At 43.4% G+C, this 12764-nt stretch overlaps 1 protein-coding gene and 1 long non-coding RNA gene across 3 annotated transcripts in view; one reads left to right on the top strand and one right to left on the bottom strand.

Annotated features, from left to right (window-relative positions):
* Positions 1-2626: 2626 nt before the first annotated feature.
* TEX26 (testis expressed 26) overlaps positions 2627-12764 on the top strand; it is a 39652-nt gene continuing 29514 nt past the window's right edge. For both annotated transcript variants that reach the window (XM_018555480.1, XM_018555479.1), the window contains exons 1-2: positions 2627-2656; positions 5903-6104. In XM_018555480.1, coding sequence (XP_018410982.1) covers positions 2642-2656; positions 5903-6104 — 217 coding nt within the window. In that variant the 5' untranslated portion in view covers positions 2627-2641. The remainder of the gene's footprint in view (positions 2657-5902; positions 6105-12764) is intronic.
* Positions 6921-12764, bottom strand: part of LOC108786230 — a 19573-nt gene continuing 13729 nt past the window's right edge. Inside the window, exon 3 of the long non-coding RNA XR_001941184.1 lies at positions 6921-7066. This is a non-coding gene — a long non-coding RNA (uncharacterized LOC108786230). The remainder of the gene's footprint in view (positions 7067-12764) is intronic.

Genomic DNA, 12764 nt, shown 5'->3' with positions numbered 1-12764 from the left:
AGATACTTGAACATCAATTCACAAATCTGATGTATATATAAATAAATATATAATATTATTGTATTATTGTTATATGGATTTTATTTTACTCTGTGTGTATGTATGTATGTGTGTGTGTCTGTGTATGTATGTATGTATGTATGTATGTATATGTATGTGTGTGTATATATAAATATATATATATAATCATTATTATTTATTTTATATTCTGACGACGGCCGCTGTAAAAAAAACCCCCGAAAAACAGAAAGGGCACCTCCCTGAAATGAGACGGGAACCTCCCTGAAATAAGGTTTTGCAGGTTGGGATGTCTGCTATACAGCCTTAGAACACAATCAATTCCAGTGGCGGCAGCTGTTGTGTCCCAAGCTGGCTTTAGGGACTGTTCACACGACGTCCGTTTTGTGTGCTGACCGGCTCCGTATGCTGCTGCACTCAAAATGCATCCCAATGTATCACTATGTGTTTTATGGGCTCCAGTTCTCACGTGCGCAGTCCGTTCAGCTTACCACAGAAAAAAATACTGCATGTCACATTTTGTCCGGTCCGCAAACGGTCAGGAAACGCAAACACGTCCAACGCATCAAAAACGCACTGCACTGCAGCTAACATACTAACAGCCCCACTCCAGCAAAAAAAAATAATAATTACTGGAACGCATCAAAAACGCGGCCAAAACGTGGCAAAAACGCACTGCATCAGTCTGCAGATGCGCACATGATCAGGACCTGAGCTCATGTGAACAGGCCCTTAAATGTCACAACTGGCCAGGTGCAAGGATCTGCTGAGTATAACTTTGTTACTTTTGAACCTAGACAGAAATGAGCACTTTACCCTTTCAGTGATAGGGTAGCCCCACTGCAAGAGTTAAGAATAAAATTACCCAGAGTCCTGCTTTAATTATTCATCAACTGCTCACAACATGAAATCAAATGATCCCACAGTCATTGACTAAATACAGTTAAAAAACACCTGTTGGCTAGTAGACAATTAAATGATAGCATGTTAAATAACACTCCTAGAAACGAATTCTTCTGATTACTAACCTGGAGTGACAAACATGTCAGTAGATTGCTCAGTTAAGGTGCCCACAAACCTTGCGATAATCGCACGATAATGGCGGGAAATCCCGCAATCGTACGATCACAAGGTGTGTGGAAGGCGTGCGACCTCTACTACTGTAAGGTTGCACGTTTATCTTATGAACATGTTCGAAAACCCGCCGTGAATCATACGATTGTCGGCGGGTGTCTGGAATGTTCGTAAGATAAATGCCGCACGGGCCGGTGTGCGCAATCGCACATTGCCCGTTCAGCATTGCGGTCATCGGAAGCCCGCCCCTCAGTGGGGCGGGCTTGCGATCATCGCAAGTACGATCTGCCTGTCCAAGATAGTCAGATCGTACGTTTTTTAAATTACCTTACAACCATCGCATGACAGATCGTACTTTTTTAAAATTACCTTACAACCATCGCAAGACATTCTACAATGACCAGTAATGTAATGGGGGATTCTACAATGACCAGTAATGTAATGGGGGATTCTACAATGACCAGTAATGTAATGGGGGATTCTACAATGACCACCAATGTAATGGGGAATTCTACAATGACCATTAATGTAATGGGGGATTCTACAATGACCAGTAATGTAATGGGGGGATTCTAGAATGACCACCAATGTAATGGGGGATTCTACAACGACCACCAATGTAATGGGGTATTCCACAATGACCAGTAATGTAATGGGGGATTCTACAATGACCAGTAATGTAATGGGGGATTCTACAATGACCACCAATGTAATGGGGGATTCTACAATGACCAGTAATGTAATGGGGGATTTTACAATGACCAGTAATGTATTGGGGATTTTACAATGACCAGTAATGTAATGGGGGATTTTACAATGACCAGTAATGTAATGGTCGTTTTTCCTGTTTGCCACATGTCTGTTTGCCATAGCCTATTTAATCGATGGGCTGTACATGTGCGACAAATGCGTAAAGTAGCTCATGCAGCATATTCAGCTACAAGTGTGGCGCATTTTTTCTCAAGCGTCAAAATGCGCATTTCACTGAGACTCAATGATTGCCAATGCCATGGAGGATACCACAGTAATCACCACTAAAACAGGTCAGGTGACCACCATTGTAAAGAGGCTTGTAGTAGGGGGTCCCGTGCTTTCTAGTGACCGCCAGTGATAAAAGATCTAGGTGGGGAGGGCGGTGACGAGCAATGTGTAGGCCCATTGAAATGTAGGTATGGCGCCCTGCTGTTTGTACAGAATGGTGGAAATATTGGGACTACAAATGTGTAGACAAGCAAATACAAAACTTTTAATGTGTCACACTGGTGCAGCATTGAATGTCATAGAAGTCATGAGGTGAGCAGTAACCCGGTCACCGCACTGTTTCCATGACAACGGCCGCTCCTTTGTCCCCCCCGATATACAATATTCATCAGACACTCATTGTACGGAACGGATCACATTGCAGGGAGGCCACGCCCCGGAGCACGCGGTGTCGGTGTTGCCTGGCAACTGGAGCGTCAGAGCTAAAAGTTTGGAAAGCTGATGAGAAGGGAAGCCGGTTGACACCGACAAGAGCCGGAGCGCAGTGCCCGGGGACCCTCCACCCAACATGATCAGCACTCAGGTGGGAGCCCCCAGCATCGACACCTATACAATCTGTACATACATCAGAGGTTTTCATTGTTTATTAACTGGAACACTGACACTGGAGACACGAGCATCAATGTGACCGGCAATTATATTTATATCATATCTATGTAGCCAGTAATGATCGTATTTCTGTACCGTGTAAAGTGTATCAGATGGAGAGGGGTGTGGTCTGCCATTGTGTGGTGTACGGGGCAGTGGATCAGTTCTGAAACTCTCATTTTGGTTACTTTTTCCAATAAACGTTGTACACTGAGAGTGAGTGGATGGGTGCAGATTCATCGTTCGTGTTGTGTTGAACAATTCCATTTCCATTGGTCAATTCCATTAAAACTGAAATCCAGAGTAAGCAAATACAAGAGCCATGTGTATTCTTCATTCTTGGTGAGCTTTGTGTATGTCTCCCAGATCTGCGCAGTCATCCAGTCTGAGCTTCCTGTAATAAAGACCTGTCACTGCTGCTCTTACTCCTTGTCCAGGGTGACTGGTCTTGTCTCTGCCCCCCCTAATAATGACCAGTTACCGCTGCTCTCTCTCCTTGTCCAGGATGACTGGTCTTGTCTCTGCCCCCCCTAATAAAGACCAGTTACCGCTGCTCTCTCTCCTTATCCAGGATGACTGGTCTTGTCTCTGCCCCCCTAATAAAGACCAGTTACCGCTGCTCTCTCTCCTTATCCAGGGTGACTGGTCTTGTCTCCGCCCCCTCCTGTAATAAAGACCGGTCACTGCTGCTCTCTCTCCTTGTCCAGGGTGACTGGTCTTGTCTCCGCCCCCTCCTGTAATAAAGACCGGTCACTGCTGCTCTCTCTTCTTGTCCAGGGTGACTGGTCTTGTCTACGCCCCCCCTGTAATAAAGACCGGTCACTGCTGCTCTCTCTCCTTGTCCAGGGTGACTGGTCTTGTCTCCGCCCCCTCCTGTAATAAAGACTGCTCACTGCTGTTTTCTCTCCTTGTCCAGGGTGACTGGTCCTGTGTCCGCCCCCTCCTGTAATAAAGACCGATCACTGCTGCTCTCTTTTTGAGCAGGGTGACTGGTCTTGCCTCCGCCCCCTCCTGAAATAAAGACCGGTCACTGCTGCTTTCCCTCCTTGCCCAGGGTGACTGGTCTTGTCTCCGCCCCCTCCTGTAATAAAGACAGCTCACTGCTGCTTTCTCGCCTTGTCCAGGGTGACTGGTCTTGCCTCCGCCCCCTCCTGTAATAAAGAACGATCACTGCTGCTCTTTTCTTGAGCAGGGTGACTGGTCTTGCCTCCGCCCCCTATAGTTTTCTGCAGACAGCCTGTAGTGGGTGGAGCCTGTTGGGTCCCTCCTACAGCAGAATTACATTTATCCTCACTGGAGTTCTCAAGAAGTCACAGCCCTACTCCCGCCTCCTCACAGTAATTTGATGAACTGTTGGAGCGGCCTATCGCTGCCCTGCCCTCATTGGCCTTGTGATCCCTCCCCTCAACCCGGAACTGTTGGGAAACAGCACAGATCGTCTGGGCGCCGGTGAACCTGGGCCATAGGTAAGTGTTAGGCGGTAGGGGGCATGTAAAAGTAGCGGGGCATTTTTTAGCTTAATGCAGAGAATGCATTAACGTAAAAAAACAAATATTACTTTAAGAAGAGAGGGTAATTTACTAAAAGTGGAGCAGACAGAAATTGGAGCAGCTGTACATGACAACCAATCAGCTTCTAGCTTTTATTTTCAAAGCTGACGATAGAAGCTGATTGGTTACTATGGGCATCTGCTCCAGTTTTAGTAAATGCCCCCCAGTGACATCATGGCTCCACACGGACAAATCTGCAACCCCTTGATATCAGGAGGAGGTATCCAGAAGCGGCAACGTCACTTCCTGTTAGTGTTTCATCCCCGCTCAATGGGGACTTCAATTCCTATCATGCCCATGGAAATAGTATCCAGAATGGGCAGGCATGTGCGCAGGACTGTGAGTGTGTGTGTGGCGGATCAGAAACGTTCCATTCATAGGTTTCTGACCCCACCCTCCATCAAACTACGCATTACAGTGGGCTGTTCAGACTTGGAGTCTGAGACTTCTGGGTCCATGGCCCCCTTCCAGGAGTGAAGACCAGTGATGCAGCACTGCAGTCCATCCATGCTACTGTCCAGTCGTATTCCCACCCCTATTTGTACATTGCACTACTGCTGGGCTTTTCAGGACCTGTGAGTACTCTGCCAATAGATAGCCAATAGGAAAAATCCACTTGGATACCCGAAGCAGTGTGGGTACCTAAAGAAGGACACTCCCACCCTGCAGCACAGGAGATAGAATAGATAGAGACTCAGTGCATTAGTGACACCATGGACTTAGGTAAGTATATGAGGCTTTTAGTGTGTGCTTTTATAAACTATAATTGGGAGGAAAGTGGTGGGAGTGAAGCTTGGTGATGGAGCTTCTAGCCACAGTTAAGCTTTAAAGGCTTTACAGTTGCTGTAGACTTGTAAAGCTACTAAGAGGTCCACTCAGAACATCAGGCTCATAACTTGACCTGCCTGAGGCCTTCAGGGATTTAAAGGTCAACTCTGCCTTGAGCTAATATTTTAGTTTAGTGAGCGCCAGTGGGTTGATTTACCAGCTTGCTTATCATATCTCTTCAAAGCCCCACTAATGAAAAAAGTTTAGAGGTGCTTGAAAAATTGGACTGATTTTTCCATTCCAGTTTTTTTGTTTTTGTAGCAATAAGCTATCTTTGTGACATACATAGGAGTTATTGAGGCTAAAAGCAAATATGTGTATTGGGAACAGAGGTCCCACTGAACTGCAGCTAATGATAGGGCCTGCAAGTCTACATTGTGCCATTGAAACCTTTTGCATAGCGAGAGCTCATACATATGTGCATTAAAATGTAGCATTTGGAGCACATCTCATTATCACTAAGCACCCATCTCAAAACTGGGATTGAAAGATTATACTTAGCCAAATGGCTCTGCACACATACCTATATTGGGTAGGTGAGCCCTAACCAGGCAGCACCAGGCCATCAAAGAACACAGATTCTCCTGGACGTCTAACATGGACGTTGGATTTCTTGGCATGATGTCATCATTTGGCACTTGTCATTGGCTCTTCTGTCTACAGCAAACTCATTATTTGACAGCCAGTGAACAGAGAATATTCATGCAGTATTGGAAACGTGTGTGTGGGTTACTAAAGTTAGCAGTAGTACAAAGCAATAAAGGTCAACTCACCTGTTCCATCTCTTGTATTTTTATCTGCAGCTTAATGGTGATATCCTGAAGCCACAGTTCGTGGAACAGCTGAATTATCTGAGAGATAAAAGCAAGTCATTGCCTGAAAAAGAGAAATGTGACCACTTGAGCGCATGTCTGACTATATCCTCCAAGCTAGGTAGTGATGTGAAGCCTTTCAGACCTGCAGACAAGACTCCACAGAGACCAAAGACTGCTATGGCTGCTCTAGGTAAGATGCAAACCTGACAAATGTCAGGAACATGATTCTCCTGCTAAAACTGATGATTTGCTCCTCAATGTCATAGTGACGAGGTGGGAAAAAAAGACATAACGTGGGAAGATATACTGAACGCAGCATAAACCGGCTCCTTTGTTGATGACATGTTTCTTGGCAAGGGTGTTGACTTGTATAATGATCATGGCAGTGAGTGCAGTTCTTGTTAATTTTAACAACAGAAATGGACTTTTGGAAACTTTAACTAAAACTCGGTTGAGTGTCCTTGAATATACACTCCAAGCCTTTTTACTGTTATCACAGAATTCTGTGATTGGTTCTCATTGAAGGGAAAGTCTTACGTGTCTTACTCCAGGTTTGAAGCATCTCTTGGCTGCTCTTACATTTTTTTTAACTGTCTTAACTTGCCTTACATGGAATCCAAATTCTATTTCTTTCATTCTGGTTTTCTAGTTAGGTCTGGTTACTATAAGGTTATATTTGCATGAAACACTTCTCGAAAGCACTGATAAGGTAAAGCCGAAGTTTGGAGTTGGGGCTAGAATTGTTTAATAAAAAACAATGCTGTGCAGTCATAATGTTTTTTCCTTTCTTAGTTTAACTTTAGGGTGGTTTAAATAGTCGTATCCATCCCCTGATTGCCCAGTGTGATCCCTGGAACTGTTTAAAGTTCCCCATGGTCCCTGTGTGTGTTGTAAAGTAGCCACCGCTCCAAGCTCACTCCCATGAAGGACTTTAATTTTATTACAAATTAATAATCTAACCGTGGTATGATAGTCTATCACAGGAGTGAGCTTGGAGCGGTGGCTACTTTACAACACACACAGGGACCATGGGGAACAAAAGTAGCCCCCCCCCCAGAAGGAAGGACAGTGCCAGCCCCAATTCAGGAATGATTTGAAGATCTCCAGTCGAGTGATACACAAGTAAGATACATTTGTGTAAATAGTTAAGGGCTTTTAATGTCTGAAGTGCTTGTTATGGAAAATGGAGATGTTCTAACTTGTGTACAGGTCAGAACTATTCTCTTAACCTTTTGCAAAAAGAGGAAGAGAATATGAAGAGAATTAAACTTTCAAATTATGCAGCGCCCGCAACATATAACGTGTTAATATCATAAACCATGAAATCAAATAAATATATGTGACTCAAATGTATAAACTATAATAGTATAATGCACACATGAATGTTAATGAAGTCTTTCTAAAAAACCATCATTGGCCATGGATCATTGATCCCACAGGGTATGTGAACCAATTGTTGTTAGTGACAACCACCGTATAATTGTTGAATGATGTGATGTGTCAAAATCCAAAGAGGACTGTTCAAAAAGTATTCGAAAAAATATTCAAAAAAAAGGTGTTCAAAAGAAGTTCCGTGAACTATGTTGGGGATAGGGGTTAATACCACATATATCCCCTCGAAAGGTGCACTCACCGTGAGGTAGTGGCTGTGATAAGCAGCCGGAAACGCTCAGACAGAAGCTCTCAGGACCGCAGCATCGATCCACCGTCTCGCTATGGTCTTCAATAAAGGATGTGTCTCCACGTTTATGGAAGAAAGAAGCCTTTCATTGTGTAATGTTTTTCAACACAGAGGTTAACTATTGTTAATAGTCAGCAATTTAGAATCCCTGGGCATTCTGATATGTGCATATTGACATAGATTCCTGGGTTAAGTGCCTGGTTTCACTACTACGAGTCCTCATGCTCTCTTTGGCCCAACACTGTGATAGACAGCCTCACTAGCCAACAAAGACACTTAAGTCGCATGAGGGGTCAGGGCCAGGTGATACAAAAACATATAATACACGTACCAGGGCACTCTCATTGTGGGAAATTATACATCTGTGCAGAGTATTTGATTAGTTAATCCTTATGATATTATTATTATTATTACATAGTATTTATATAGCGCCAACAGTTTGCGTAGCGCTTACAATATAAGGAAGACATTACAGTTACAATACAATTCAAGACAAGATGGTAAGGAGGGCCCTGCCCCTGAGGGCTTACAATCTTGCATTATTCTTTGTATCTATGCATTCGTCCATAGAGCAGAATAAAAAATGCATCGACTGTAAACAGAGAACTTGGCTGATAAAGTAATATTTCCAGAACTGTCTCTATTTAGTTTAGTGTCAGTTTGGGCAGTTGGTTTCTGTACTTGTCAAAATGCACTCATCAAGATAATATGAGTGGTCTGTTTCCAAGCAACCACATCAAATACACTAAGACGGCGGGAGGGAGTATATTCCGTGACACAATCCACAGAAGAAGTATCAGGTTCCTCGAAAAGGTTCTTTGATTCTTTTATATCTGTAGAACTGAAATACATTAGGTAATTGTTGGAGCAATCATACATTTTGCAGTTCATTGTGGAATGGTCCACCTCTTTTAGGACTATTGGTTGTTTAGTATTTATGGATTAGAACAGTTTTCACTTTTCAAATATACAGTATGTGCCTATTGCAGGGAGGTGCGGTCAGGGGAGGCAGGTGAGGCAGAGCCTCACCTAGTATTATGGAGGAAAAAGCTGTCAGTTTCAAATCTGAAGCTGACAGCTTTTTCTCCATTCAGATCGGCTTCTATCAGGTTACACAGCAGGGAAAGCCAACCCTCTCTGTAACCTGTCATGGACGGTGCGCTGCCCATTAATTACAGGCAGTGCTGCATCCAGCTTTGTTAGGTTACATAGCAGCGGGCTTCCCCACTGCTTGTGTAACCTAACTAGTGAGACAAAAGCAATTGTTGCAGCATTTATGCAATGTCAAAGGAGTTCAGCACAACAGCAATATCACACAGGGTTAAATGCTATGAGCAAATAGTTGAAACATATATGAAATGTCAAAGGAGTTCAGCACAGCACTATACCAGTCTCAGATGGGTCCTAGCCCATATACTTGCGGTTTGTGGAGTCTTCAAGAAACAGGGAGACTCAGGAGGGGTTGCTGTGCATTTAGATAGGGTCCGGATGGGAGTCAAGGGGGACAACTGATTGATCAGCGTCCTGCTACAACCAACAGTAGGACGCTGATCAATTAGCGAGCAGCGCCTTTAAGCTGACTGCTCGAACGAAGTGGGGCGGAGTCCTGAGGTGCGCTTGCGCCGTCCGAAGTTCCAGCCTGGAGGTGAGAGGGGGCGGAGTCCTGAGGCGCTCCTGTGTGGTACCGCGAACGCGCGCGGCCCCGAGTAGAGGGATTCCCTCGTCGAGCCTGTGCAGTGCGACTTAGTCCCGAGGCGGTCCGCAACCCCGAACGACCGTCACAAGACATTAATGGCTGTGTGTTGAGTTATTTTATTTATGTTATAATTTTTTGTTATTTATACGAAACTAATGAAAATTTCGGATCATATGAATAACGAAACAAATTGGCTTTCGGACCCTAATCCCGATCGACAAAATAACGAAAGATCCGAAACGAATCGAAACAACATTTTTGCCTGCGCACATGCCTACTTTCCACTCCCTTCTTTATCAGTTATCCACTTTATCATTTCACCCTCTCTCTGCAATTGTTACACTCAAGTCTTCTATATTATCTATGCACACTGATCCATTATGATTACTGCACTTTCCATATATGGTTACTGCATTACTATCACTTCTTTCTTATATACTGTATATTTGGCCCACCAATCAGTTTCCTGCCTACCCTGTATACTTATATTATTAGTGTTATTGTTATTATTATTATTGTTAATATTACTCTTAATATGATTTTATGCCAGCAATCTAACCACGTATCTCTCTTCCACCACCCTGTGTTGGTACCCTACTTTCTTTTACATACATTTTAATATATTAATCTTCTCATAGTGTGGTCCAACCCCATCCATACTACTTGATTATGTGAATATGTTGATCCATTGCTGAAAGCCCCACCGAATTTTCAATGACAACCGCACTCACTCTAGTCATAATAATAATATTATTAATTATTATGTTCCTTTTTGTAGACCTGATCCATTTTTTTTATGTTTGTATACAGTATTTACTTAAACTGGAGGAGACAGAATCTAGAGCAGCTGGGCACCTGTGCATGATGAAAACCAGCTTCTCTCTTCAGCTTGTTCAGTTAAACTTTTTTTACCAATTAATTCCAGATCAGACACATACACATTGTCCATCAAAGTGTGTCTTTAATTTGCTCAAGCATTTACAGTCATGTCTCCAAACAGCTTCAACTCTTTCAGCTCAGCTTCCCTGAACTTGCTGTCTAGTACAAGAACACAAGGGACAGACCAAACTCCAGCAGCCATCTATTTACTAGCTTAGGGAGAGGAGGAGGAAGGAGCAGGGAAGAGGGTAGTGGCTTGCCTTGCTGTGTTGTGGAGTTTAATGGGTATCCCACCGCACCCCTTACGAGTATGCCCCTTGAAGATGGGTGCATTACACAGTATGTCACTAGCACACCAGAATAAAATACCCAAAAACATCTTTATTGGAGTATGCGCATCTGGTCATACAGAAGGCAACATTTTGGGCCACTCAGGGTCCCTTCATCAGGCTCAATATGACAAAGATGTAATGGCCAGTTGTTCTTATATATACATATATAAACACACTTTAGATGTGTGTTTGTGGAGATACACAGCTTACTAGCACACACAAGGTGGCTCCATAGGACTCTACAAGGGAAGGGAGCCACCCTAAATCTGGATATCAAGGCCAGTGCTCAGAAGACCAGCTGATTCTGAAGGAAACTAAAACTTTTCAACATCAAGTGGCAGCATCCATTGTAAATTATTTCATCATCATTGGAAATAGCTCAAAAACCTTTTGACTTTAATATCACTTTAAGCTTTGAAATTGAAAGATAGAAGCTGATTGGCTTCCATACACAGCTGCTCCCGTCTTAGTAAATTCCGCTCATTGTCATTTTTGTTGTATCAACCTATTGTTAGAAATTAGCATTTTGAAACAATAGCAGTCTGGACAATACACCTGTATGAAAGAACAGGTGCAGCCGTGCAGTGCCTCTCACCGCCCATGGCTTCTGGTGTTTGTATTAACCTTTAAGCATTAAAGATATCTTTGTACGCTGATAATGAGCAGACAGAAACATGACCTTTCTCATATTTATCTCATGGTTAATAACCGACATCTGTGACATTCTCTCCTTTTTCTCTATCTGTGACTCAGCCCTGCTGTGACTCTTCTAGGACAATTCTCATAGATGGTAAGCTCTCACAGGCAGGGCCCTCTTTACCATCTTATCTTGGTTTTGTATTGTAACTGTACTGTCTTTGTTTGTATTGTAAAGCACTGCACAAACTGTTGGTCCTATATGAATCCTGTACAATAATAATGGGCACTTCTGCCTAAGAACTTCTGCCTTGCAGCACTCAGGGTCCCTGGTTCATATCCCAATCCGGACACTATCTGTATGGAGTGTATATGTTTTCCCTGTGCCTGTGTGGGTTTCCTCCGAGTACTCCGGTTTCCTCCCACACTCCAAAGACATGCTAGTAGGGTAATTGGCTTGTGTCTAAACTGGCCCTGTATGTATACATGTGATTGTAAGCTCCTTAAAAAGGAGAACAATGAGGCGAGTGAAAATCACTCATCCTCATAGTTCGAGCCGACTTGTGACAATGAAACTGTCACAGGTCGGCTCAATATTAACTATGTAAAAGCCCTGCATATATTGTCGGCACTATAGAAATATCTGTAATGTTCTTTATGGCCATCTGCCTCCTAGTGGTGACAAATATACTGCACATAACATAACCCCTACCATGGAAGACTTTCCTTTTTTGCCAGCTATATGATCAAAAATGTTCTAAGATTTGATGTGTTTACTACTACTTTGCATGTCAGGTTATGTAGGGAAATGCATCTTGCATAGAAAGTTGTTGTTTTCTTAAGAATTGCATATTTTAGAAGTAGCTGCTATTGTAAGCAGATGGGTTCAGTTGTTTAATTCAAATGCTTTGAGCAGCTTCTTATTTTAAATCGCTATATTTATTGTGGTCAGTAAGTCACATGGGAGGCAGAAGCCTGACAGCAGTCTTTAAAGTGACACTAAACTCAGGAGTTAAATCTTAAAAATGCATCCAGGGACCTTAAAGCCAATTTCCACCTTTACAAAGGTAATTTTTAAAAAACATGCCAGCAATGAACACTGAGTGTACATGAAGCCAGCATATGCAGTTGATGTATATGAAAAACAGAAACTTATATTTTTTGTTAGCTTTCCTCTTCATATTCTTATGGAAATGCTGCTGTGTTTTGCAAGCTCTGTTTGAGCTCCCCCATTCATAAGTATTCATAGTGGCCCCCGTCCCCCCTCCAGTGTATTGTGTGCAATGGCAGAGCTGGCGTTTACTGATCCTGCTACAATGAATAACAGGGAGGGGGAGAGCTGGTTACAGCCTAATTACCATCCATCCCTGGTGTCTGACTAATTTTCCTGTGGAGAAAATGTTTAATTTTTAGGCTTCAGGCCTATTAAAACCTTCATTAAATAAAAATAAGAAAAGCCTAAAATGCGAGTCATGAAAATGTGCAGATGTATACAGTGGCGTCCCGAGGCTGGGTGATACCCGGAGCGGTGTCCCGAGTGTCACCCCGCCGAGACGTCATCGCGCACGCGCGGCCGTATTCCGATACCTGCCGGCGGCCATCTTGGTGATGGACGCCGGCAGAGAG

The sequence above is a fragment of the Nanorana parkeri genome, unplaced genomic scaffold, assembly GCF_000935625.1.
Source record: "Nanorana parkeri isolate BGI_ZX_2015 unplaced genomic scaffold, ASM93562v1 scaffold198, whole genome shotgun sequence".
NCBI lineage: Eukaryota > Metazoa > Chordata > Amphibia > Anura > Dicroglossidae > Nanorana > Nanorana parkeri.
This window is presented reverse-complemented; position numbering and strand designations above follow the sequence as displayed.